At 39.1% G+C, this 27491-nt stretch overlaps 1 protein-coding gene across 1 annotated transcript; it reads left to right on the plus strand.

Moving 5' to 3' along the window:
- Nucleotides 1-449: 449 nt before the first annotated feature.
- LOC122396538 (dynein beta chain, ciliary-like) lies at nt 450-27375 on the plus strand. Its single transcript, XM_043395055.1, has 67 exons — nt 450-581; nt 792-1022; nt 1165-1272; nt 1333-1543; nt 1700-1852; nt 2026-2234; nt 2298-2531; nt 3418-3621; nt 3723-3914; nt 3969-4178; nt 4297-4571; nt 4885-5003; nt 5096-5413; nt 5488-5527; nt 5597-5800; nt 5864-5939; nt 5991-6176; nt 6224-6346; nt 6400-6746; nt 6806-6962; nt 7168-7400; nt 7457-7746; nt 7819-7967; nt 8128-8373; nt 8441-8665; nt 8731-8932; nt 9022-9188; nt 9292-9704; nt 9790-10060; nt 10303-10565; nt 10665-10975; nt 12226-12341; nt 12448-12659; nt 12844-13047; nt 13293-13364; nt 13507-13722; nt 13952-14189; nt 14630-14822; nt 14885-15062; nt 15136-15264; nt 16353-16572; nt 16654-16815; nt 16877-17023; nt 17395-17556; nt 17650-17886; nt 17959-18180; nt 18244-18495; nt 18669-18795; nt 18888-19021; nt 19870-20107; nt 20434-20621; nt 21005-21174; nt 21248-21468; nt 21530-21806; nt 21880-22155; nt 22293-22698; nt 23207-23523; nt 23643-23775; nt 24046-24327; nt 24414-24620; nt 24763-24964; nt 25026-25157; nt 25606-25781; nt 26426-26536; nt 26601-26774; nt 26863-27011; nt 27081-27375. Exons 1-67 carry the CDS (start codon nt 450-452, stop codon nt 27373-27375), a joined length of 13674 nt encoding a protein of 4557 aa, XP_043250990.1.
- The last annotated feature ends 116 nt before the right edge of the window (nt 27376-27491 follow it).

Below are 27491 nucleotides of genomic sequence, written 5' to 3' on the forward strand. Positions count from 1 at the left end.
CTTTAATTTAATTTTTTAATAACTTTTTAACGAAGTCTCAGTCAAGAAATTGATATTCTTTTGTTTTTCAGTGTGACCGACTGTATCTAAATAAATAAGTTTTCAACAAATTACGTCATCCTTTCGTTATTAAAATTAACTCATCCTTTCGTTATAATTCAATAAGACGATAATTTTAATTGTATGCTCGATAAACGAACCAAGTCAAGTTCTATTTAAACAATCGTTTAAAAACTAAGTTCAAAAATCAATATTTAGTGTTCGTAATATAAGAACCGTTAATTTCACATGATTGAATGTTTGGTCCGAACATATCGCATTTCTGCATAAGGAATCGTCATCTTTTTTTACGAATGTGCAACAAGAAATGGACTGATATAGCCATATTAATAATGCTTTTGAATTAAAATCAGTACATGCAATAAAGGAAATAATATCGGGAGGAAAAAATGGCTGACAGAAGGGACGGCCAAAAAATAGAAGAGAACGAGCTGTTGGAGTATATCTACAACTATTTGACTTATTCGAGGAAACTAAAGATTGACAGATGGACGAAAATGTTATCAAACGCAGACTTTAAGGTATATCAATAATTCCCGACAACTTTGGTACGAAACAAAGTATTTGAACAGTAAAAAGTTAACTTTCTTTGCAAATATCTATCATTTATTTCTCCTCCTCCCCAAAAGACACAAAATAAAAAAAGAACCGAGGTCTATGATTTATAAATTCTTATTGTTTAAAGTAGATATCGCGTATATTACATCAATTTACTTGACTTTCGTGCACAGGATATAATTACAAAGTTCTTCAGCACGCCATCGGAGACGATCCTCGTGCTGCAATTGACCCCTGCTGGTGTCTTGGTGCCCCATCTGAGAATAGTAGAGTCCAGAGGAAAGTTGTCGTACTTCGTGAAGAGAAAAGCCCAACCTGTTACCGAGATTAATTACAAGGACGTGTTGATCCCCGGTGACATGGCCCCAAACGCGATCGAGGAATTGGCCGTTCTCGTCGACGATGTTAGTTACGATCATCGAATCGAATTATTACGTATATTTTAAAGTTAAAGTTGTAACAAGTTTGCTTTCGCGACGAATCCCACGCGACCAAAATCCATTTTGGGATTGTATTGCAAAAGTCCAAGTAATGTTTACTACCCAGGCATACGTACCCATCTTATCTAATCCAAAGAATCACGGTGGATGGCCAGACGTTGTTCGCAAAGACATAAAGAAACAAATTTACAATCTTCATAGCCTGATATGGCAGGTAAAAGAGTCGCGATTGGGCTGCTTTAAGCGGTGAATGATCAAATATAAAATTGATTAGGTGAAAGGGAAGATAATAGGGCAGACGTTGCTACCTATGCCGATGGGGATCGAGGAGATCGTCGAGAATAAATTAAATTCTGACGCCACGAAAAGGTTGCGGCTTAAGAACAACGTGGAGGAAATCGTGATAAAGTGGGCCACCCAAATTAACGAGATCCTTCACGAAGAATTTTCGACGTTCTCGGCCAACGAGCTTGCACAGACGTCTGGTAATTTTATTCATTTAACTGCTTCGAAGGTTTGTACATTTGCTCGAACTTCTGCTTCTCAACTTGGAGAAAAATTAATTGGATAACATCGTACACGTTCGAACGTTGCTAGTTTATCTTTCAATTGTCAGTCATTCGACGTTTAAATATCTTCAGAGTTGGATTATTGGGACTTGAAGCTGAAAAATTTGGAATCGCTTTACCTGCAGTTAAAAGATCCAGGAGTAGTATACATGGACATGTTTTTGGAAGAAACGAAAAGTCCGTATTCCGAGTTTTTCAAGAATCTTATCAAGAACGTTGCTGCTAGTATGTATACGATTTATGAAATAAGGGCTAAAGAAATTGTATAATAAAATATTTTAGACAGAATATTCTCACCCAAGGATACATTTCCAATCGACACGATTTAAGAAATCGATTTGTTTCAAAGGACTGTTTTTAATTTCTTTAGTTTCCAGTCGTTTGTATTCTAATTTCAGCGTTGCTGGAGACAAGGGACATAAACCTTTACTTGAAGCCTCTGGAATCTTATTTTCAAGAAATCGATCATACCGAATTTAGGCTAATCGGGGCGAAGTTGAAAGCTTTGATGCATTGCGCCTGTTTAATGTGGGCAAACTCGAAATATTATTCCATGGAAAGAATGATCGTTCTGTTGCGTGAAATTTCGGATTTGTTCATTTCTCAGGTAACCATTTCTCTTGCACGCATAATAACTTTGTGTTAACGATAAAATATGGTCTTTTTTCAGGCAATAAAATATATAAATCCGTCCACTTTGTTCGAGGCAGACACCGAGGAAAATAGAGCGAAAATAGCAGAAGTCGTACCGTTTCTCGATAGTTATCAGGACACATTTCGAGGGTTTAAAGATAAAATCGAAAACTATTTCAAGCCCCCCGTTGAACCCGTACCTTGGATATTTCACGAGAAATTGATTTTTGAAAGAATTCACATGTTCGAGAAGAGACTTAAAGAGATCGAGGTTTAAAAATTTTACAAATTTTTCAACGAATAAACTTCGAGTGAATGCAAAAGAAAAAGAAGAAAGATATTTACAAACATTTACCATTTATCCTATTTATTTTAAATTATTTTAAACGGTTGAATGGAAATTGTTATAATAAAATATACATACAACTCTGGGAAAAATTTTAATGGGAGATTCTGGATGTAAAAATAAGTCGAAAATCAAGAATACCAATTTGTTGATCGAGCCTTTGTTAAAAAGTTATTTAAAATTTAAAGTTTCGCCTGTACTGAATTTTTTTCTAGAAAGTGGGTGGGATTCCGGGGGTATGTGTATTCACCAAAAATGATTGTAATGGACCCCCGCAACCGAAAATAATTTTTCCAAAACGATTTGAAATTTTTTTTCCCGTCGAAAAGTTTCACACCTTCTCGAATTTTTTTCTCTAAAATGCGCAGGATTTCTGGGGTATGTCTATTCACCAAAAATGATTGTAATTAACCCCCGCAACCGAAAATAATTTTTTTAGAACGATTTGAAAAATTTTTTTTCGCCGAAAAGTTTCACACCTTCTCGAATTTTTTACTAGAAAGTGGGTGGGATTTCGGGGGTATGTCTATTCACCAGAAAATGATTGTAATGGACCCCCGAAACCGAAAATATTTTTTCCAGAACAATTTGAAATTTTTTAATTTCAACACCTACTTGAATTTTTTTCTCGAAAATGCGCAGGATTTCTGGGGCATGTCTATTCACCAAAAATGTTTGTAATTAACCCCCGCGATCGAAAATAAATTTTTCAGCCCCTAGAATCTCTCATCAAAATTATTCGCAGAGGTGGCCGAACACCCTGTACATATATTGTCTGAAACTGTTATTTTCATTTTTATTGCACGTTTAGTCGTTGTTCGACGTCGTGCAGGATTACTTGAAGCTAGAAAGAATCGAAATGGCTGGTTTAAAAGCAAAATCTTTGTTGTCCATGGTCAATAACATTTACGAAGAGTTTATGAAATTGTATCATAATTTTGGAGATCTGCCTTACGTTGTTTTGTTGCCCGAAGAGACGCAATTCACGCAAGATTTGGAATCATTTTTCACCGTAGTAAGTAAATTATTGGAAAGGAACGATCAACAGTGGAAAAGAAAATTTAATGAATTGAAAACGATAACTAAATAAATAAGTAAATTGTTTTTATACGAAAGGTGGATCAATTCGATCGACGTCTGGCAAGCATTTTTGATCAAGCGTTCATGGAATGTCACAATTTGGAGTCATTGTTTAAACTTATTTGGGTGATGGGTTCGATCGCCAACAGGCCTATAATAATGGCTCAATTGTGGCACAATTACGAACATTTGGTCCAAAGAATAGATCAACAGTTCAGCGATATAAAGGTAAAGATCGAAATATTAAATGAGAAAGCAAGTTGAAACGTTTCGTCTCCGTAGATCATGTTCGACGAATGTTTTAAATCGGACGAAAACGCGTCGAGCTTAATGGTGACCCTCTATTTGCCACCTGTAGCCGCAGCACTGTGTTTGCTATTGAAATTCCGTAAAAGATGTAGCTTTCCAGTCGAGTGTGGACATTTGGTCGATCACCCTTTGATCATAGCAAAAATGACCAACGATCTAAAAGCGAAATTCGAAGAACTCTTGGTAATCGTTAACGAAACAATTAAAAACTCATCTGTTCTTACTACTATTATCTGTTGAATCATCTGCCACAATTCCACGGGAAAGCAGCTTTTCCAATTCTACAATTTCTTTGTTCAAGTCTCTTATCGACGAGAAGGAAAGCGAGATATTTGCTGCATGGGCGGCAAAGATGCCAGAAATTTGTGAAATCCACTTGTCGAAAACTTTGCTAAACGTTGGGGAGGACAAACTGTTGGAGCTGAATTTCGACCCAGAATTGACGACTCTGTTAAGGGAAATTCGATATATGACAATCATGAAGAGGACAGACATTCCCGAACAAGCCATCGAATTTTACAGCAGATCGCAGTTCTTTTTCAAAAGCACTTACAATCTCAATTTAATCGTAAAATGGTTAGTTCATTCAAAGCTTATAGGAATCTAATTTGTCTCGTGCTTTATTCTGTACAAACTTTAAACATCGAAGAACTAAAATAGTCATAATGCCATTTAAAAATAGTCTAAAATTACTTAACTTTCCTTAACTTTAATCACTAGACTGCGGATGTTTAGGCATTTATAGGAAATTTGCAAGATACGAATTAATATATTTAGGGGTTGAAACAACCCTCTACAAAGCTCTCATTCCGTTAATTCTATTAATTAAAATATAAATTTGCATAAAAATTCGCAGTCTATTAATCACGTTACTCAACTTTCATTTCAGGTACAACAGAATTCGAAGTCAAAGTATCCCGGTGGAATTCGAAATAATAAAAGAAGAGGTTGACGATATAGACGAGTTGATCGATCACGGGCAAGAAAATTATAACTGGAATTCCGAGGGTACGGAATACAATAAATATTTCTTAAAAAATAATCTCGTCTTATTTAGATTCGATCTGAAATTTTCATTCGAGAGAAATGAAACGTTTCAGAGGTTCCGGAGTACATTGACAAACTGTTGACAACCACACGGAAATTGCACTCCAGAGTGTTCCGTGCACAGGACAATTTGAAAGATATTATGGACGCGTTGTATTTATGGGCGATGATGCCAGTTTTGTACAGAAAAGACGCCAGAGACGAGAATTTATTGGCGACCGCGGACAAAGACGACAGATTCCAAGAAAGATTCGCTGAAATCGAGGAAACCGCCACGGAACTCGAGCGAATTCTGCAGGAAAATTACAAACTGTTTTTCGACTTGTTGCCGGATCACTTTTACGAGAACGACGAGCTGGAATTTTACGACGGTGAGCCTTTGAATTCTACTTGTACAATTTGATGGCTAATCAAATATTATTAAACGCTTTCTATCGCGATATAGAAGAGTCTGAAGGTAAAACAGACGAGGCTGAAGCTGCAAGGTGAGATAAAAAGAAACACCGTGAAGTATTTCAATTAAAAAACAAACGATAATTCTGTATTTTTCGTAGACTGAACGAGGAGATGGAGGATGCAAAGTTACTGGAAGAAGAAGACGAAGGAGAAGGTGAAGGGGAAGAAGAAGAAGAAGAAGCAGAAGAGGAGGAAGAGGTCGACGAAGAGACGTTGGCAATTCGACGCGAGAAATGGCAACCGTATCTCACCTACGTCGACAATTTAATTTCTAAAGGGCTCGTTCAAGCAGTCTCCACGAGGCGAGTTCATCGACCTTTTTATTTACGACAGAAATTTGACAATTAAACCTTTCCATGTCGCAGTATTTGTTATATATTGGATGAGACTGATCCTGACGGAGACATGGAGCCGTTGTTCGAAATACAAGTGTGCTTAGGGGTAAACGCATACACTATACCGTTATAAATAATTTTTATTCGTTCCAAAGAGAATAAAATTAATCCAACTGTTTCTATGAGAAAGAATCCCAGTATTAATTTCCAACCATCGGTGGATGCGGACGATCCAGATGGATTCTACGCTTTCTTCGAAGGACTGTTGCTCGATATGATGAAGATGGGCACCTTTGTACCACGCGTCGATACGCAAATCGTCGAAGAACGAGAGCATTACGCGGTATATTTATCATCGAAACTTTCATCGACTCGTTTTCGTTCGAACAGTGCAATAACGATCGTTTGCTTCCAAAGGCGGATCTGGCAGAAGAAGATGGTATCGTATTTATGTTGGAAGAGACTTGCAACAGAGTGAAATTAGCCTTGCTGGAAGCAAGGGAACACGCTCAGGTTCGTCAATGCGTGTAAACCACTCCAGAATTATCATTACCACTTATTTTCAGACCTATGAAACTTATTCCTGGTTGTGGTCGGACGACAGACAGGCATATCTGAATTACTTCCTTGAATTTTCCCGATACGTTATACCCGAAGAAAGGCAAATGCTCGAGGAACACCCGGATTATATGCCGGAGAATATGAAACCAAAGGTGCCGGATTTGACGGACTTCAAACGAGAAATTGATTATTTCATGGACTTGTACGAGCAGTGCGATCAAATACCGAACGAGCATGTAATTCTACGCTGGCTGAGGCTCGATCTGAAGCCCTTCAAACAAACTCTGATGAACATAGTTTGCAAATGGGGCAACGTGCTCAAGGAACATTTGGTCAAACGAATCACAACACAGTAATTATTTCAAAAATGTAATTCGATCTTTCGAGACATTTGAACGATTTCGTTTACAGATTGGAGGAGCTGGAGAAGTTCTTGGAGGCAGCTATGGAAAATTTTTCGCAATCCATCCTCGAAGACGATTACGACGCGCTTTTGGAGACTATTTATTACTTGAAAGAGATCAGGGATCGACAATTCGAGATCGAAGACATGTTCGACCCCATTAAGGTTAACACATTACCGACCGATAGCCTATTAATCGACTTTTTTACCGGCCAACACTTACCGACCGATAGCGTATTAATAAACTTTTTTACCGACCAACGCTTACCGACCGATAGCCGATTAATCAACCGCTACCGGTCGGTAAATTTTTTATATTTTCTAGCAGTTGTAAATACCGCTTGAAAATCTGTCGATTCGTTGTTTTCAGAAAACGGTAGAACTTTTACAGCATTATCAAGTGACGTTGTCCCCGAAGATTTTCGATTGGTTGGCGGAGTTGCCTGATCGTTGGGAGACTTTGAAGAAAGTAGCTGCTCAAATTAAACAGGTCGTTCAGCCCTTGATGACTCGACAAATCGAACTGTTGAAGAAAAGGTTGAGCTACTACGATTTCAAGCAGCAGCGTTTCTTGGACGAATTTCGCAAGGAAGACGTTTTCAAGTGAGCCATATTTTTGCTAAAAAGTCGACAGCAGAAATTGATTCGATTATTCGCAGCACGGATTGCACGCATCCTTACGAGAAACTGGACAAAATATACGAGGAAACTTTAAAGTTCTCCAAGGAGGAAAAAAATCTTGAAGATCAGTCCTCGATCTTCGAGCAAGAAATGCCCGAGTTTAAGGTGAACAAGCTCATACGAAAAGAGATACAGCTTTTGAAAACCGTGTGGGATTACGTGAATGTCATCAACACCAGCTTGAACGAATGGAAAACAACCGTTTGGAAAAAGATCGACGTGGAATGGATGGACCAAGAGTGCAAGAAACTTTTACGGGAACTAAGACGTGAGAAATGTTTCTTCGTTTTCAAATTCTGTCTATAGTTTCTTGAAACTATTCGCGTTGTTTCAACAATAGAACTGGACAAGGATGTACGTCCTTGGTCGGTGTACTCGGACGTTGAAGCACAAGTGAGGAACATGATGGCGTCGTTAAGAGCTGTCGCGGAATTGCAGAATCCAGCGATCAGAGACAGACATTGGAGGGAATTGATGGCTGAGACAAAGGTTATTAATCATTTAATCTCAACTTGACATATATATACTCGTTACTGTATTCAAAAAATTGACTTGGAACAGCTTGAAATCGAGCTCGAGTAGAAACATCGATCACTGGTCGAACGCGGTAGCGAAACTTTCAAATTCCTTTTCGACTTACTTTTCTTAGGTGGCCTTCAGTATGTCCGACAGTACGACCTTGAACGATTTATTGAAACTCCAACTGCACAAATACGAAGAAGAAGTTAAGGACATCGTGGCTAAATCGGTGAAAGAGATGGCGATGGAGAAAGTGTTGAAAGAACTTCTCGATACTTGGAGCAACCTCGAATTCCAAAAAGAGACGCACGAACGTACGAAACTGAGCGTCCTGAAAATCTCCGAGGAAACGATCGAAATTCTCGAGGACAATCAGGCATCGAACGAATGAAATTTGTCCACGGACTAGATCGATTCGTTTTACTAATAGCGAGTGTTAACAGGTGCAACTGCAGAATATGATGAGTTCGAAATTCGTGGGATACTTCCTCGACGAGATTCTCGATTGGCAGAAGAAGCTGAGCAACGCGGACGCGGTGATTCACGCCTGGTTCGACGTGCAACGAGCATGGATGCACCTCGAGAGTATTTTCATTGGCTCGGAGGACATCAGAAGCCAGCTGCCGGATGACTCGAAACGGTTCGAAAAAATCGACAGGGACTTTAAAGTATTCTTTCGTCGCGTTCTTGCTTAACGCAGGGAGGAACTACAAGCGTCCATGTACTTTTTAAGGAATTGCTGCGAGAAATGCTGAGCAACTTGAACATCGTGAAAGCGACCAATCGACCAAAGCTTCTGGAGAAGCTGGAAGAGTTGCAGATCCAGTTGAGCAACTGCGAAAAAGCTTTGGCGGATTATTTGGAAACGAAAAGATTGATTTATCCGAGATTTTACTTCGTGTCAGCGGCCGATCTTCTGGACATCTTGAGCAACGGTTAGGACGCATCTCAATTATTCCGAAACTGTTTAAAAAATTGTTCGTTGCCTTTTCTAAATTTAACCACTCGATAATTACTTCACAAGGCAATAATCCGGAGCTGGTTTGCGTGCACTTGTCGAAACTGTACGACTCCATCGCGGACTTGGAATGGAAAATGGACGGCGAGAAACGGACCAAGATCGCGATTACCATGATCGCCAAGGACGGCGAACGCATATCGATTTACCGTTTTTGCGACTGTAGCGGAAAAGTAATTTGCAAATTGCTTTTGTAAGGGAAAAGCTTCTTTTCCGCTCTACTCCGTTACAGGCGTTAAAAGTCTGCGACTGTTTCGTAAAAATTTGCTCTTTCAGGTGGAGAACTGGTTGAACAACGTGACAGACGCGATGAAGAGAACCGTGAGGAATCACGTGTCTCAAGCAGTGGCTACTTACGAGGAGAAACCAAGGGAACAGTGGATCTTGGATTACGAGGCTCAACCGGCCCTCTGCGGCAGTCAAATTTGGTGGACGACCGAGGTGAACATGGCCTTTATGAGACTCGAGGAGGGTTTCGAGAACGCGTTCAAGGATTACCAGAGGAAACAGATCTATCAGCTGAACGCCCTCATCACGATACTTTGCGGGGATTTGAACGAGGGCGACAGAAGGAAAATCATGACCATCTGCACGATCGACGTGCACGCTAGAGACGTTGTCGCGAAAATGATCGCGATGAAGGCCGACAGCTCTTCTAGTTTTCAATGGCAGTCGCAGCTGAGGCACAGGTCAGATGGTTTGACGTAAATTCAAAGTTCTGTTACTCCCGATGGTAATTTTTAACGATACGATTTTGATGAAATAATGTCTCAGATGGGACGACAAGGCTCACGATTGCTACGCGGATATCTGCGACGCGTCCTTCAGATACAATCACGAATATTTAGGGAACGTTCCGCGACTGGTGATAACACCGTTAACGGACAGATGTTACATCACGTTAACGCAATCTTTGCACCTGGTGATGGGAGGAGCACCTGCTGGGCCAGCTGGAACCGGCAAAACGGAAACCACGAAAGACTTGGGGAGAGCGTTGGGTCAAATGGTGTACGTGTTCAATTGTTCTGAACAAATGGACTACAAGGTGATAACTTTTTACCTGTTGCTTTGTTATTCAAGATATTTTTAATGTAAGAAATATCAATGGATAGAGCGAACAAGGGTCAACGACTGCACTATTAAAAAGATATCGCACTAAGTAGTTTTGATATCACTGCATGTATTTTTAAAATTGTTAAAGAATTGTATACTCGTACAGTGTGCTATCTTATTGAAAGCATAGACGTGTTCTTCGTTCAAAAAGTAAACGTCTCGATATTTTCACAGTCCTGCGGGAATATTTACAAAGGTCTTGCTCAAGTGGGAGCATGGGGCTGTTTCGACGAGTTCAATCGAATTTCGGTGGAGGTGCTCTCGGTAGTCGCTGTACAAGTGAAATCGGTACTGGACGGAATAAAGAGCGGTAAACCGACATTTTTCTTCTTCGAGGAGGAATTGAATCTCGTCCCCACTGTCGGTATGTTCATCACTATGAACCCCGGATATGCTGGAAGAACGGAATTACCGGAAAACTTGAAAACGTTATTTCGGTAAAATCCAATACATTCTTTTTTTTAAATAAAACACTCGCAGACAACCTATTTCCGGTGAGATTTCTACAAATGGTTTTCTACTGATTTGTTTTGAAGGCCCTGCGCGATGGTGGTCCCAGATTTCGACTTGATCTGCGAAATAATGCTAGTGGCCGAGGGATTCCAAGAGGCCAGACTGTTGGCTGGGAAATTCATAACGCTTTACCAGCTCTGTCGAGAACTTTTGTCCAAGCAGGATCATTACGATTGGGGCTTGAGAGCGATTAAATCGGTCCTGGTCGTCGCTGGGAAGTTGAAGAGGGACGATCCTCAGAGAGCCGAGGATCAAGTATTGATGAGAGCACTCAGGGACTTCAACGTCCCAAAAATTGTGACGGACGATGTCCCAGTTTTTATGGGACTTATCGGTAAATATACTGGATATTACCACAGACGAGGTATACGAATAAACCTTACACCTTATGGGCAAAATTCAAACAAATTTGAAACATTTCAAATCGTTTTGGAAAAAATATTTTTGGTTCCAGAGGTCAATTACAATCATTTTTGGTCAACAGACATATCCCCGAAATTCTACCCACTTTCGAGAAAAAAATTCGAGCAGGTGTGAAATTTTTCGACAAAATTGAAACATTTCAAATCGTTCTGGAAAAAATATTTTTAGCTACAGGGATTAATTACAATCATTTTTGGTCATTACACATACTCCCGGAATCCTACTCAGTTTCGAGAAAAAAATTCCTCACCGAAAATATAATTTCTGGCCCAGAAATGTCTGCCCGAATTTGCATGCGAATCTTGAAAACATCATAACTCCTGAACGGATTGGACGATTTCAATGTTTCAAAAGGCAAACAACGCGTATTTTAGTCAAGAATATATAGAAATTCTAAAAATATTGAAAAAGTTGTGCCTTGACCCCGTAAAATTAGAAAAACCCCATAAAAATGGCCCAATTTTCACACGACCATAATTCCTACAATAGCGAATATATTTCAATGAAACTTTTTTCTGAAGTAGAGCTCGTGGGTACCTACAAAAAAGTATTAGACAACTTTTCCGTACAGCGTCAACAAAATTGATTAAAAATGAAAAACGAATTCCTAAGGAAAACCGACAGGGGGTAGGGTGCCTAAATTTTTCGACGAAAAAAAAATTTTCAAATCATTCTGGAAAAATTAATTTTAGTCGCAGGGGTTAATTACAATAATTTTTGATGAATAGACATACCCCCGAAATCCTACCCACTTTCGAGAAAAAAATTCGAGTAGGTGTGAAATTTTTCGACAAAATTGAAACATTTCAAATCGTTTTGAAAAAATTATTTTTAGTTCCAGAGGTCGATTACAATAATTTTTGGTCAACAGACATACCTCCAAATTCTTATCCACTTTCGAGAAAAAAATTCGAGAAGGTGTGAAATTTTTCGACAAAATTGAAACATTTCAAATCGATTAAAAAAAATTATTTTTAGTACCAGAGGTCTATTACAATAATTTTTGGTCAACAGACATACCCCCAAATTCTTATCCACTTTTGAGAAAAAAATTGATTGCAAGGTTTACTCGAATATCGTGTCTCTTTTTCGTGCAATTAAAAACTATACATAAGAGAAAAATTACTGTTGAGTCTTGTAAGATGCATTAATTTCATTCAGGCGACTTATTTCCTGCTTTGGATGTACCGCGAAAAAGAGATTTGGATTTTGAATTAACGGTGAAGGAGTCCGCTGTCGATTTAAAATTACAGCCGGAAGACGGATTCATATTAAAAGTAATTATCAAACGTATAATATACATACAACTGTTCCCAAACGATTACTCGTTTATTTGCTATCAAGTAATAAATTACACGTCGATGAAAAATCGAATGAAATCAGGTGGTGCAACTGGAAGAGTTACTTCACGTTCGTCATTCGGTTTTCATCGTTGGCTTCGCTGGAACAGGAAAAACGGAAGTTTGGAAGACGCTGAATCGAACTTACTTCAACCAGAAACTAAAACCGTATTATAACGATTTGAATCCAAAGGCTGTGACCAACGACGAACTTTTTGGAGTCATCAATCCAGCCACTCGAGAATGGAAAGACGGGTGGGTTTGTATCTTTCTACTCTACCTTAAAGAAATGTTATATTTGTTACTCGACCGATTGTTTGCCTCTTTCGACACTTTGTCAAACGCATACTTTCCCTATTTTTTATGTCAAGGTGGTGTTACTACATCTACTCTTCTTATTTAACGCATACGTTGGGTGATAACTGAAAAATTCGATTAGATTGTTCTCGATGTTGATGAGAGATCAAGCAAAGATGTCAGGAACCGATCCAAAGTGGATCATATTCGACGGGGACATAGATCCAATGTGGATCGAATCGTTGAATACCGTGATGGATGACAACAAAGTGCTGACATTGGCTAGCAACGAAAGAATCGCTTTGACGGATCAAATGAGACTCATTTTCGAAATTTCCAACCTACGGTATTAATACTCTTTTATACAAACTATTACATGAAACTCTCATCGATACAAATATCTAATCATTAAACCGTGGATAAAGTATCAAACCTTGAATTTCCTTTTTCCTAAAAAAATATGCATGTGCATAAAGTCTAGCAATTGTACATGTAACGGTTCTAAAGATATTTCATGCGTGTAATTTTTCTTTTCAACTCAAAAAATTGTTGATTCGATGGCTGATCAAGATATTTGTAAATAAATTTCAGGACAGCAACGCCAGCCACTGTATCCAGGGCTGGAATTCTTTACATAAACCCACAAGATATTGGATGGTATCCGTAAGTGAACAGTTTCTTTCTTATCCCAATAAACCGTAAATATTATTATTTTTCTATCATAATCAATGTTAAATATCTGATGTACCAAAGTAGATAATAAAATTTGAAAATAAAAGGAAGAATAAATGTACAATGAATGTAGATTTTCAGTCAGCTGGATAGACACGAGAGAACCGTCCGAAAGGGCAAATTTGGTGATCCTGTTCGATAAATACGTCCCGCCGCTCGTCGAAGCGATGAGAAACAAATTTAAGAAAATAACTCCGTTGCCAGAGATCTGTCACGTGGAGATGCTTTGCAATTTGTTGGATTGTTTCTTGACGAGCGAAAACGTGCCGCAAGACTGCCCCAAGGAATGGTATGAACTACGAGCATTAACACGTTCACTGCCACATCGAAACCGTACAATTTTTTACTGCATATCTTAAAATTTCTCCTCGGTACTTATTTTCGTAACCACGTTAAACTTCGTCCTACACAAATTTATTTAACATTTCAATTTCAATTTCGAAGTGTTAACTAGACGAAAATACGTACGATGGGATCGAAAGTAGCGATCTTTAAATCGAAATCTATCGTCGTTGAAGGTACGAGCTGTATTTCGCGTTCGCTTGCATTTGGGCGTTCGGTTCGGCGACTTTCCAAGACCAGTTGATCGACTGGCGGAACGAGTTCAACAAATGGTGGCAGAACGAATTCAAAACGATCAAATTCCCCACCGGTGGCAACGTGTTCAATTATTTCATCGAGGAAGACACGAAAAAGTTGGTACCCTGGACCGAGAATGTGAAGCAGTTCGAGCTGGATCACGATATACCGCTGCAGGTTCGTTAAAACGAGCTCTTTGTTTTAAAACTGACGTTACTTTGCGAGGATAAACGTAACTATGTAAACTATACTATTTAACATAAAGAACATAAAGGAAAGACGTAAAACTGTGACTGGTTTCGACCAACGTTCGATACAGAGTGGCGTTCCTGCAGTCAAAGTCGACCTTTCCTTGTTCCCAACTTCATAATGATGTAAACAAAACGTATTTCAGCTCAAACCTAAACACCTCACTCGATACCTACTCTAGCTTGGACTAAACACGATCGACAACAACGGTCCTACGATCCAAACACAATACACTTCTTACGACTTGAATTTGTATACATTTTTATCGAGCTTCGCGGAACGTTCGAATTGTTTAGCTCTGCCTGCCAACTGGGATTTTCTATAGATATACACGGTAAACATTTTGGAAAATATTTTTGTCTCTTCAGTCCACTCTGGTGCCAACGGGCGAAACGGCGTATTTACACTTTTTCCTGGACATTCTCATCGAGAAAAAAATGCCAGTGATGTTGATAGGCGCGGCAGGTTCCGGGAAAAGCGTGATCGTGGCTGAGAAATTGGGATCCCTTCCGGACGAATATAACGTCGCCAACCTGCCCCTTAATTACTATACTACCTCGGGTAATCGACACTTGGACCGCGTGAATTTTCTCTCTTTTCATTGCCATTGTTTCTTTTTACAGAAATGCTGCAATCGAACATGGAAAAACATCTGGAGAAGAAAACTGGTAGAAATTATGGGCCACCGGGCACGAAGAAGCTGATATATTTCATCGACGATATGAACATGCCCGAAGTCGATACTTATGGCACCGTGCAGCCCCATACACTCTTTAGACAGCACATTGATTACAATCACTGGTACAGACACGTTAATATATTATGTGTTATATCGTGTGGGTAATTTTCTTTTGATAAATGATTGAAAATTTAGGTACGACAGAACGAAATTGACCATAAAAGAGATTCACAATACGCAATACGTATCCTGTATGAATCCTACGGCTGGAAGTTTCACGATAGATCCTCGTTTGCAGAGGCATTTCGCCGTGTTCGCGGTCAAGTAAGCTTATACGAAATATAGCGAAGAGAAACGATTTATTTACAAACCGCGACAAAAAGATAGCACACTGTACGAGTATAAAATTTTAATGGGAGATTCTAGGGGCCGAAATAAGACGAAAATCAAGAATATCAATCTCTTGACTGAGACTTCCATAAAAAGTTATTAACCATTAAATTAAAAAATTTCAAATCATTCTGGAAAAATTATTTTTAGTTGCAGGGGTTAATTATAATCATTTTTGGTGAATAGACATACCCCCGAAATCACACCCACTTTCGAGAAAAAAATTAGAGAAGGTGTGAAATTTTTCGACAAAATTAAAAAATTTCAAATCGTTTTGGAAAAATTATTTTTAGATAGGGAGGTAAATTACAGTCATTTTTTGTGAATAAACATACCCCCGAAATCCTAACCAGTTTCGAGAAAAAAATTCAATAAATACCTAAATTTTTCGGCGAAAAAGAAAAATTTCAAATCATTCTGAAAAAATTATTTTCGGCTGCAGGGCCCCATTACAATCATTTTCTGTCATTACGTATACCCCCGAAATCCTACGCATTTTCGAGAAAAAAATTGGAGAAGGTGTGAAATTTTTCGACGGAAAAAAAAATTTTCAAATTGTTTTATAAAAATTATTTTTAGTCGCAGGGGTTAATTACAATCATTTTTGGTGAATAGACATACCCCCGAAATCCTGCTCAGTTTCGAGAAAAAAATTCCTTACTGAAAATCTAATTTCTGGCCAGAAATGTCTGCCCGAATTTTCATGCGAATCTTTAAAATGTCATAACTTCTGAACGAATTGAAGGATTTTAATTTTCAAAAATGCAAACGACGCGTATTTTAATCAAGAATATGTAGAAATTCCAAAAATATTCGAAAATTTGCTCCTTTTTCCCCCAGGAGTGGCCGAACACCCTGTATATTGCGTTGACTTTCGATGTTTGTAATGTCTTGCAATATTAACAATATATTTATTGCGAAAAGAATAAATTTTAAGTTACATTAAACGAAAGATATATGATATAAGAATCTTTTTGTCGTAGAGTGCATATCGTACGAAAAATTGTAATTTTTCGTTGCAGCTTCCCGTCCGACGAGAATTTAGTTAGGATCTACAGCCAGATACTGGATCAGCATCTGACAAATCCTCTCAACAAATTTAATATAGCGTTAACTAAAATCGCGGAGCCCTTATTGGCGACAGCGTTATACTGTCACGCGAAAATTTCGACCAGCTTTCTGCCGACTGCAGTAAAATTTCATTACGTATTCAATCTACGCGATCTCTCGAATATATTTCAAGTAAGAATTATTCGAATCAACATTATACTTCAAGACACTTTTGAAAATATCTATAAACTATGATTCCACTGTACTTTAAAGGGTATACTCTTCGCTACCGGTGAAACCGTGCCGACTGCCAATCATTTAATAAGATTATACGTCCACGAAGCGACCAGAGTGTATTCCGATAAATTAGTAAATTCCGACGACAAGAAAACGTTTCAACAATTGATGAAGGAGTCGATTCGTAAAAATATGGCTGCAAGTATGAGTGTTCCAGACACTCGTTCCGTTGGCTTAATCTTTGCATTTTTAATCGCAGGAGGTGGACGAGAATATCATATTTTCCGAACCGACGATATATTGCCACTTCGCCGAGGGCATTGGCGAACCGAAATATATGCCGATAAAAGATTGGCAACAGCTGACTAAATTGCTGGACGAGGCGTTGCTGAATTACAACGAACTGGTAATCCAATCGACAAATACTTTAATCATCGATCGAAACGAAATCCTACGAATATCAATTTTTCTTTCCACCCAACAAGAAGATGCCTTCTTAACACTTTGTTTTTACATTCAACTTATTACGTTTGTCGAGGTTACATTTATAATTCCTTATAATAATACTCCTAACATCTTCGTGTATCTCACTTTCGTCCAAAATATCAGTGATGAAGAACAATGGTCTTCGCGTGATACGAGCCTCCATTAAAGTGTTAAGCGTTTTTAAGTTACGATGGAACAAAAGAAACGACCATAGCAACAACTGATATAGTTTAATTGCCAATAGAACGTTGTACGTTCCACTTGAATTTGGATGTTTGTATTTTGGGACAGGTAGGAGCGATGAATTTAGTTTTATTCGACGACGCGATGTATGAAGTGTGCCAGATAAATCGTATTTTGGAATCACCGAGAGGAAACGCGCTTCTAGTGGGCGTCGGAGGAAGCGGGAAACAATCTCTTTCCTCCCTTGCATCCTTTATATCAGGCTTAGAGGTATACGTTCGATAAAATTCCACGAGGAAAAACTTAGTTTCGATATTCGATTGGGTATTGTTCGATTGAGAGATTCGAAAAGTTCATTTCCAGGTGTTCCAAATACAATTAAAATCGGGATACTCGGTGAGCGACTTACGGACCGACCTGGCAGCCTTGTATTTAAAGTCTGGACTAAAATCAATCGGAATTACTTTCTTGATGACCGACTCTCACGTCGCCGACGAGAGATTTCTGGTTCTTATAAACGATATGCTCGCGTTCGGCGAAATATCGGAATTATTCGCGGACGAGGACATCGACAACATCGTGAATTCCGTAAGAAACGAGGTAATTGTTGATATCGTGATTAAGAAAAGTTATCAACGCGTATACGGATAGAAAAGAAAGAGAATGTTTTAGGTGAAGCAGACCGGGATGATCGACAGCAACGAAAACTGTTGGAAATTTTTCATCGATCGGGTACGAAATCGATTGAAATGCGTCCTTTGCTTTTCGCCGATCGGAGCCACGTTACGAACCAGAGCCAGGCAATTCCCAGCAATCGTGAACAACACTTCGATCAATTGGATCCAGAGTTGGCCGTTGGAAGCTTTGAGATCCGTTTCCGCTAGATTCTTGCAAGTAAGGCGATTTCTCGCTGAAAAGTACGATCGAGAACTTGCAAGATTCAACCGTTCGTTGCAGGAATTGGAGGATCTTCCGGGAAATTACAAACGATCGGCTTCTTTGTTCATGTCGTTCGCGCACACCAGCGTGAACGATATCTCCGCTGTTTATTTGCAGTTCGAGAAACGGTACAATTACACGACACCGAAGTCGTTTTTGGAACAAATATCTTTGTACACCAAATTGCTCACGGAGAGGACCTACGATATAAACGCGACGATCGAGCGGTTAAAAAATGGTTTGGAGAAGCTAGAATCGTGCGCTGGCCAAGTAAGTGCATAATATTAATTTTTTATTTTTAATCAACGAGCTAGGTGGTTTGCAAAAGGATTAATTTGGAGAGCAAAACCTGCATATTCCCACGTAAAATTACAATACATAAACGTTAGTGAATTTAATAAGAAATAAATTCGACGAATCTTTATCGAACAATTAATTTATAGGTCAGCGAATTAAGAGTCGTCCTGGCGGCCCAAGAAATTGAATTAAACAAGAAGAACGAAATTGCGGACACAATTCTTACAGAGGTTCGGGCTGAAAACGCTAAGGCGGAAGCTGAAAAAACCATTGGTACAGTTTACGGTCTTAAACTCATAGAGGGTCACGCACCGAGTGGTATTCGTTGCTTTCACGTAGTGTAAATATATAATATTTATTCACAGTGTCCGAGGAAGAAGCAAAAATAGCGGAAATAAAGGAAACGGTGGCCGAAAGACAAAAACGTTGCGACGAGGATTTGGCCAAAGCAGAACCCGCTGTACGGCAAGCCGAAGCTGCTCTCGACACTTTGAATAAGGCAAGATAACGTTTAGAATCATTAACACATTTACTATCATCGATAATTTTATCGCACATCGGTCGTAAAATCAATAGGAATTGCCGAAACATTTTTAGGTATACAGTGTCAAAGTAAATATAAAAATAAATATAGAAGACAGCATAAATTATGAAAGTATTTATATTCAGTGCATAGAGGATGAAATACCCTTTAAAACGAGCGTTCGTACGAGTCGATAGCGTAATTAGTTCCGGAGATATGACGATTTTAGTTTCGAGTCGATGCGGTGGCCAGTTACGGAGATAAAGGATCCGGAAGCGTTTGTTTACGTTTCATTGTTTACGTCGCGAGCTCATTGATCTCGCGCGCACGTGCGTAGTAAATTCTTGGTCACGTGACTGTCTCGATTCACGCGCGAGCGAGAGGTACGACGCGTCGCGTCAGACGGAGACAGAGATAGTCGAATTAAAAAAATTACCTTTTACATAAATTGCGATATCTCGAAAACGGAAAGTCGGATCGACAAAAACCAAAAAACATTTCAAAGAGGAAGGTTCACCGCTTCCAACAATGGCGGAATTATTGATAAAACGTTAATAATTTCGGAACTGCACGCATCCAAAGTTTTATTACTTTTCAATACGCGTTAATGGACTCTCGTAAGACGGAGAGTGGAATTTTAAAAAATACCCGCTCACTTAAATTACGATATCTCGAAAACGGAAAGTCGGATCGACGTAAACCAAAAACCATTTCAAAGGGGAAGGTTTACCGCCTCCAACAATGGCGGAATTATTGATAAGACGTTAATAATTTCGGAACTGTGCGCGTCTAAATTTTAACTATTTTTATCGTTAAATTTACAGAGCAATCTGACCGAACTGAAGTCGTTTGGAACACCGCCGGAACAAGTAGCGATGGTGGCACAAGCTGTTCTGGTATTGTTCGCTCCGAAAGGACAAATACCCAAAGACAGAAGTTGGAAAGCATGCAAGGTAATGATGGGAAGCGTGGATGCGTTTCTGTCGCAGCTTCGAAATTACGACAAAGAGAACATTCATTCCGAAGTTGTCAGAGCTATTCAACCCTACATCAATAACAAAGGTTCGTGCGAGTCTGTGTGTACTTTCGAGCAAATCGAGCGTTGCAAATTTCTAAGCACGATCTCGACACAAGTAGTATAAGCGATTAATGGTCAGACGGGCGCGTATCAACTATCGTGAGATTCATGATAGGAAAATGGTGTTACTACGTAGATACGAGAATTTTGACTTACGTTCGAGGTCACCCTGGTCGACGACTGGGATGATTGAGTCGAGTTCCGTCAACTATCGAAAATAAAAAAAAAACAATTAAAATAAGCATTTGACAAAAAGAGCTTGAAATATTCGTGTGAACTCTGACGAAACAATTTTGTAAAACTGTTTCAGAATTCGAACCAGAGATTATTTACTCGAAATCCCAAGCAGCCGCAGGCTTGTGCAGCTGGGTGAAAAACATAATGGTGTTCCATTATATCAACGAGACCGTGAAGCCGCTGAGAGCCGCACTCGCGCAAGCTAACGCCGAATTGAAAGCTGCTATGGACCATTTAAACTCTCTGAGAGCACGTCTAGCGGTAATTATTTCGTTCTAGGCCTGCCAAAGGATAGTAATCTTCTATTTACGAGCACGATAATCGCCAGTCACACCTGGTCCTCGTTTCACACGATTTTTAAGTCGCATGAAATCGAATTATTTCTTGTATAGTTTGTGTCCTGTAGCAGATAGTACTAATGCACATATCCATTAAGACTGTCTCTATCGTGACGGTGGTTTTATGCACACCTATTTCGAGCAAAAGGTGTCTCTTTAGAAACATAGGAAATAATATTAAACGTAAAAAAAAAAGACTGCAAGACGATCTTAAGGATCTGAAATCTGCCTGGAGAAAACGGAGAATGTTCGCGTTTAGACGTAACGCGACTGGACGAAGAGCTTTCTACTCGAATCGTTTTCTAGGAATTGCAAAAAGTGCTCGACGTCCTGGGGGAGCGAATGAACGCTGCATTGGCGGAGAAACAAAAGTGTCAGGACGAGGCTGACGCTACCGCGTTGACCATCGACCTCGCGAACAGATTAGTGAACGGTTTAGCATCGGAGAAAATCAGATGGACCGAGACCGTGAAAACGTTTGTTGAATTATTGCTCTGTGAAAGAGTCGACGTTTGAAAGAAAAAATAATTTATAATAACGAACGTTTAGGTTGCAAAGTTCAGGCGTGACGGTGCCAGGCGATATTCTCCTGGTAACAGCATTTCTGTCGTACATGGGTTGCTTCACGCGAAAGTATAGAACCGATTTGATGAACGAGCATTGGTTGCCGTTTTTGGAGAATTTGGAAACAAAGATACCAAGAACAGCCGACTTGGACGTGTTGACTTTGTTATCCGACGACGCGATAATCGCTCAGTGGAACAACGAAGGTGATAGTTTCATAGAAATAAACTTGTAGGAATATTTTTGAATAAAAGAACACTTTTCAAGGTTTACCAACCGATAGAATGTCGTCTGAGAATGCATCGATATTAATGAACTCGACGAGATGGCCTCTCATAATAGACCCGCAGTTGCAAGGGTCGAAATGGATTAAAAATCGTTACGGAGAAGAGATGCAAGTGCTGAGGCTCACGCAACCGAACTATTTAACGCTTATCGAGTTCTCCATTGCGAACGGAGGGATTGTTTTGCTCGAGAACATCATGGAAACGATCGATCCTGTCATGGATCCTATCATCAAGAGGGATCTGATAAAAAAAGGAAGGTACAGAGGATGTTGAAATAGTGTTGCAACATCTCTAACGGACAAATTCGTTAAGTGTATTATATTGTTCAAGGGCTATCAAGATCTGGGACAAGGAAGTAGATTACGATCACCGTTTTCGACTGATTTTGCAAACGAAGCTGGCCAATCCTCATTACAAGCCTGAAATACAGGCGCAGACGACTCTTATAAATTTTACGGTAACCAAAGATGGCTTGGAAGAGCAACTATTAGGGGATGTCGTGAAAGCAGAGAGGCCCGACTTGGAAACCAAAAAAGCAAACTTGACCACTCAACAAAACACTTTTAAAATCACGTTGAAAGCGCTGGAGGACGATCTTTTGCACAGGTAAAATAATTTTTTATATAGTAGTAATAATAATTAAATTTGTTTCGAAAAGTTAGAAGTATTTTGTTTCCTTTGTATTCTACGTGAAAACATTGAATAAAAAATTAAAATGCACGTTCGATCGACCTTTTTAAAAGACTGTCAACGGCCGGACCAGACATTCTGAGCGACGTAGATCTCGTGATCAATCTGGAGACCACGAAGAAAACTGCCGCGGAAATAGAAATAAAAGTGGCGGAGGCCAAAGTGACGGCCGTAAAGATCGACGAAGCTCGAGAAATTTATCGCAAAGTCGCGTCCAGAGCCAGCCTTTTGTACTTCGTTCTGAACGATCTCAGCAAAATAAACATGCTCTATCAATTCTCCTTGAAAGCGTTCAGCGTCGTGTTCCAGAATGCGATCAAATTTTGCGAGACCTCGGATAATTTGCCGAAACGCGTACAGCTTTTGATCGATAGCATCACTTATTTGGTGTTCGTTTACACCAGCAGGGGATTGTTCGAAGCCGACAAGCTGACTTTCCTTTGCCAAATGACCATTAAAGTGAGTTTCTTACGTAAATGGAGCTTATGTTGGGGGAAAAAGGAATCTATTATTGTTCACTTAGACTTGTAGACGAATTTACAGACTTTTGGTTGGTCCATTCAATTGTCAGTTACATATATTTTACAATTTTGCTTCGATGAAGACGAAAATGCAAGCCAGAAGGCTAAAATTGTGTTACAGCCAATGTCGATAAAATCATGGAAATGATCGACGTAGATCACCGCCCAGGAGCTAAAGATCGACCACAAAACAGTTTCAAACCATTTGCACGAAGCTGGATTCAAAAAGAAGCTCGATATTTGGACGCCACGCGAATTGATCAATTTTTGAAATTTCTATTAAACAAAGTCTTGAAACAAACGTGGTAATAATGGATTTCTTTTTCTTTTCCCCCAACCTGATATATCGTACATCAAAAGTTAAAAAATTTAATACTCGTTGAGTGTACTATTTTTTTTAGTCTTTCAAACTGTTGGTGGATTAAAACTGTTTCGAACCGTTTCAGATTTTTATGCAGTCGAACGAGATAACGCAAACGGAGCTCGATTTTCTTTTGCGGTTCCCGTACATACCCGATTTAAAGAGCCCCGTGGATTTTCTGACGAACGTTGGTTGGGGTGGGATTATGTATTTGAGCCAGATGGCGGATTTTCAGAATTTGGAGAAGGACATAGAGGGTGCCGCGAAAAGGTGGAAGAAGTTTGTGGAATCGGAGACACCGGAACGAGAAACTTTCCCCCAGGATTGGAAGAACAAAACTGCTTTGCAACGTTTGTGCATCATGAGATGCCTCAGATTGGATCGAATGACTTACGCCTTCAGGTAGAATTTACATTTTAATCGATAAAAAGAACTATCGACTCTTTGTAGTTGAATCGACAATTCCTTTTTATTTGATTAGTTTCTACTGAACTTTTGACAAAAATTCTGGGTTCCTCTAGATGCTTCGTAGAGGAGAAACTGGGCTCGAAATTTATAGAACCCTCGTCCCCGTCGTTTAACAAATCCTTCGAGGAAACCAGTTCGATCACGCCTGTGTTTTTTATTCTCTCCCCGGGTGTCGATCCGTTGAAGGTAAAAGGTTTTGTCGATGGTTGATTTAACCCTTTGCACTCCTACGTCGAGTGTGATTCACTCCTTCGTCTCAAGTCCAAACCAAAGAGATATCGTACACTTGAAAACAGTGTAAATAAAACAGATATTTTAACAGGTAAATTTCAAATAAAACACTTAAAGGCGTTGGTAACAAAATTGAAATATAATTCGGAGTGCAAAGGGTTAATAGTGTTGAACGTATATTAGAAAAGGCGATAAATTTCTGAGCGACGGAAAGTACAATTTCAGGACGTGGAAAGCCTTGGGAGACAATTGGGTTTCACTTCGGAGGACAGAAACTTCCACAATGTGTCGTTAGGTCAGGGTCAGGAGGTTTTGGCCGAGGCAGCCATGTCGATTTCGGCGGACGAAGGTCACTGGGTGATCTTGCAAAACATACATTTGGTTAGGAAATGGCTGCCCACTTTGGAGAAAAAGATGGAGCAACTTTCGGAGAATCCGCACGACGATTATCGGTTGTTCGTCAGCGCGGAGCCCAGTTCAGATCCCCACGAATCGATAATACCACAGGTGATCGACGAACCAAAATTGTTCGATCCAACAAACTCGAATACAAAAGTTTCTTTTCACGCGAGGTAACTGATAAATAAATGCAGGGTATATTGGAAACTGCCATAAAGATCACCAACGAGCCACCATCGGGAGTACAGGCGAACATCCACAAAGCGTTGGACAATTTCACTCAAGAGACTCTGGATTCCTGTAGCAAGGAAAGCGAATTTAAAGCCATATTGTTTGCACTATGTTACTATCATGCTGTGCTCGCGGAAAGACGGAAATTTGGAGCACAGGGATGGAACAGAGTAATTCTAATCGCGATTAGAATATACCCCATCCCATAATTTATAGATCATGAATCTTCTTTACACTTTTATTATTCGTGAATTCCCTTTAAAATACAATTACGAAAGAATCGATACTATAATTATTATTTTCTGTTGTCAGTCTTATCCGTTCAATTTTGGTGACCTGACGATCAGCGTGTCCGTGTTGTATAATTATTTGGAAAACAGTATCAAAGTACCATGGGAGGATCTTCGTTACCTGTTCGGTGAAATAATGTACGGTGGCCATATAACGGACGATTGGGACAGACGACTGTGTAAAACGTATTTGATGGAATATTTGCAACAGGAGCTGGTCGATGGCAAGTTTTCGTAGAAATTTCATTCTTCCTAACGTTACTATTATCGTTGTTCTCTGTTCAGGTGAACTGTACCTGGCTCCTGACTTTCTGGTGCCACCGAACAGTGATTATAACGCGTACCACCAATACGTAAGCGACTATTTACCGGCGGAGAGTCCCGTGCTTTATGGACTTCATCCCAACGCCGAGATCGGTAAGTTAAACCCTTCTCGTGATATTTAGCTCGACGAAATCCGAGGCTAAACGCGCGGTAAACTGAACAGACTGATGCTAAACTGTTGTGTAGCAGAGATTATAAGAATCGTGACTGAAACTCAATGACAATCGTGTTTTGATGTCCGCGAGCCTGGCTCGTTATTGTTTACGTTTGGGTCGACTTTCCATACGCAAGTCTGGCTCGTGATATTCTCGATTGGGCCAAAATAATCATCACGAGTTAGACTCGTTAAAGTACGGGAAGGAGTTATTAATATCGCTGAGAATTGTGCAACACAAAAGGTTGAAACTACTTTGATCCTTATCGTTCCAACCTTAAGTTGGTTCCAAATCACTTTGCGATGATCTTCGAGCGATAATTGTAACTCAACTTGCATCGATCGACCAGAAACTTGAACGTTGATGAAAACTACGTTTCTCGTTAGGATTTTTAACGTCCACCGCGCAAAATTTGTTCAAAACGTTGTTGGAAATGCTGACGCAAACTGTGAGCGATACAGCGGGCGGTGATATATCGAGAGAAGACAAACTTAAGGGCATTATAGAAGACTTGTTGGACAAACTACCAGAAGAATTTAATATGCACGAACTTCAGAGCAAGGTCTCAAATTTTTTCATAATTTACAATTTCAATACGTAATTTCAAAGCAACTTTCGGTTTTCTATTTAAAAAATAACAAAATGGTGGATTCTAGAGGCCAAAATAAGACGAAAATCAAGAATACCAATTTGTTGATGGTGGCTTCGTTAAAAAGTTATTAACAATCAAATTCAAAAATGTCAAATCGTTCTAAAAAAATTATTTTTAGGTAGAGAGGTCAATTACAATCATTTTTGGTGAATAAACATATCCTCGAAATCCTAACCAGTTTCGAGAAAAAAATTCAATAATTGCCTAAATTTTTCGACGAAAACAAAAATTTCAAATCGTTCTAAAAAAATTATTTTTAGGTAAAGAAGTCAATTACAATCATTTTTTGTGAATAGACATATCCTCAAAATCCTACGCACTTTTGGGGAAAAAATTCAACAAGTGCCTAAATTTTTCGACGAAAAAAAAAATATCAAATCGTTCTGAAAAAATTATTTTCGTTTGCGGTGGTCAATTGCAATCATTTTTGGTGAATAGACATACCCCCGAAATCTTGCGTATTTTCGAGAAAAAAATTTAGAACGAGCACCCTGTATATATTTATGCGTACTTACAAAAATTGCATCGCTTAAATGCATGTTAAAATATCTTAGGTTGAAGATCGCACGCCATTCGTCACGGTTGCATTGCAGGAATGCGAACGAATGAACCTTCTGTGCGACGAACTCAAAAGATCTCTCAAAGAATTGGATTTGGGATTAAAGGTAACCAAACATTTGGCCAGAATTATAAAAAAGAAAATTAATTTAAGGATACAATAATTGACAGGGTGAATTAACGATAAATGCCGAAATGGAAGATTTGCAAAATTATATAATGATGGACAGTGTCCCTCCATCTTGGACAAAGAAAGCTTATCCTTCAGACTTGGGATTGAACAACTGGTTTGCCGATATGATCAATAGAATAAATGAATTGGCCAAATGGACTACAGATTTTAACGTAACTTTTGCTTGGATTAGTTATTTCAACGCTACATCTATCAAAAGGATCAAAATTACTTGTTTTTTTACGGATTAATAATTTCTAGCTTCCATCGTCGGTGTGGCTAGGTGGCTTTTTCAATCCTCAATCATTTCTGACCGCAATAATGCAACAAACTGCAAGAAGAAATGAATGGCCATTGGATAAAATGTGTTTGAATTGCGAAGTTATGAGAAAATACAAAGACGAAATCACGTACGTAAGAATTTTGTTAAATTTTGTTACTAAACTATTAACAATGATATTTTCACAAAAATGAGACAGGTCAGCGCCAAGGGAAGGCGCGTACATAAATGGGTTGTACATGGATGGTGCACGATGGGACACGCAAACAGGATGCATCACGGATTCTCGATTCAAAGAATTATATCCACTAATGCCGATAATGTATATTCGAGCAATTACCCTGGACAAACAGGACTTGCGAAATACGTACGAATGTCCTGTGTACAAAACACGATCACGAGGTCCCACTTACGTATGGACTTTTAACTTGAGAACAAAAGACAAGCCTAGTAAATGGGTCCTCGCCGGAGTTGCTATTTTATTACAAATCTAACGATGTTCTATAGTTGATACACGAGATAATATATCAGTAAAGAATATTTACTTAAAATAATATCTACTTTTGTTTGGAATTTTTATTCGGTTGCTTTAAAAATAGACGAATCATTT

The sequence above is a fragment of the Colletes gigas genome, unplaced genomic scaffold (genome assembly GCF_013123115.1).
Source record: "Colletes gigas isolate AHSC1104 unplaced genomic scaffold, ASM1312311v1 Colletes_gigas_Sc00007, whole genome shotgun sequence".
NCBI classification, from domain to species: domain Eukaryota; kingdom Metazoa; phylum Arthropoda; class Insecta; order Hymenoptera; family Colletidae; genus Colletes; species Colletes gigas.

Coding starts and splice junctions, on each gene's coding strand:
- LOC122396538 (XM_043395055.1), top strand. CDS start 450: ATGGCTGACAGAAGGGACGGCCAAAAAATAGAAGAGAACGAGCTGTTG. Junction 2,235..2,297: donor CGGATTTGTTCATTTCTCAG/GTAACCATTTCT, acceptor GTCTTTTTTCAG/GCAATAAAATATATAAATCC. Junction 12,342..12,447: donor AAGACGGATTCATATTAAAA/GTAATTATCAAA, acceptor GAATGAAATCAG/GTGGTGCAACTGGAAGAGTT.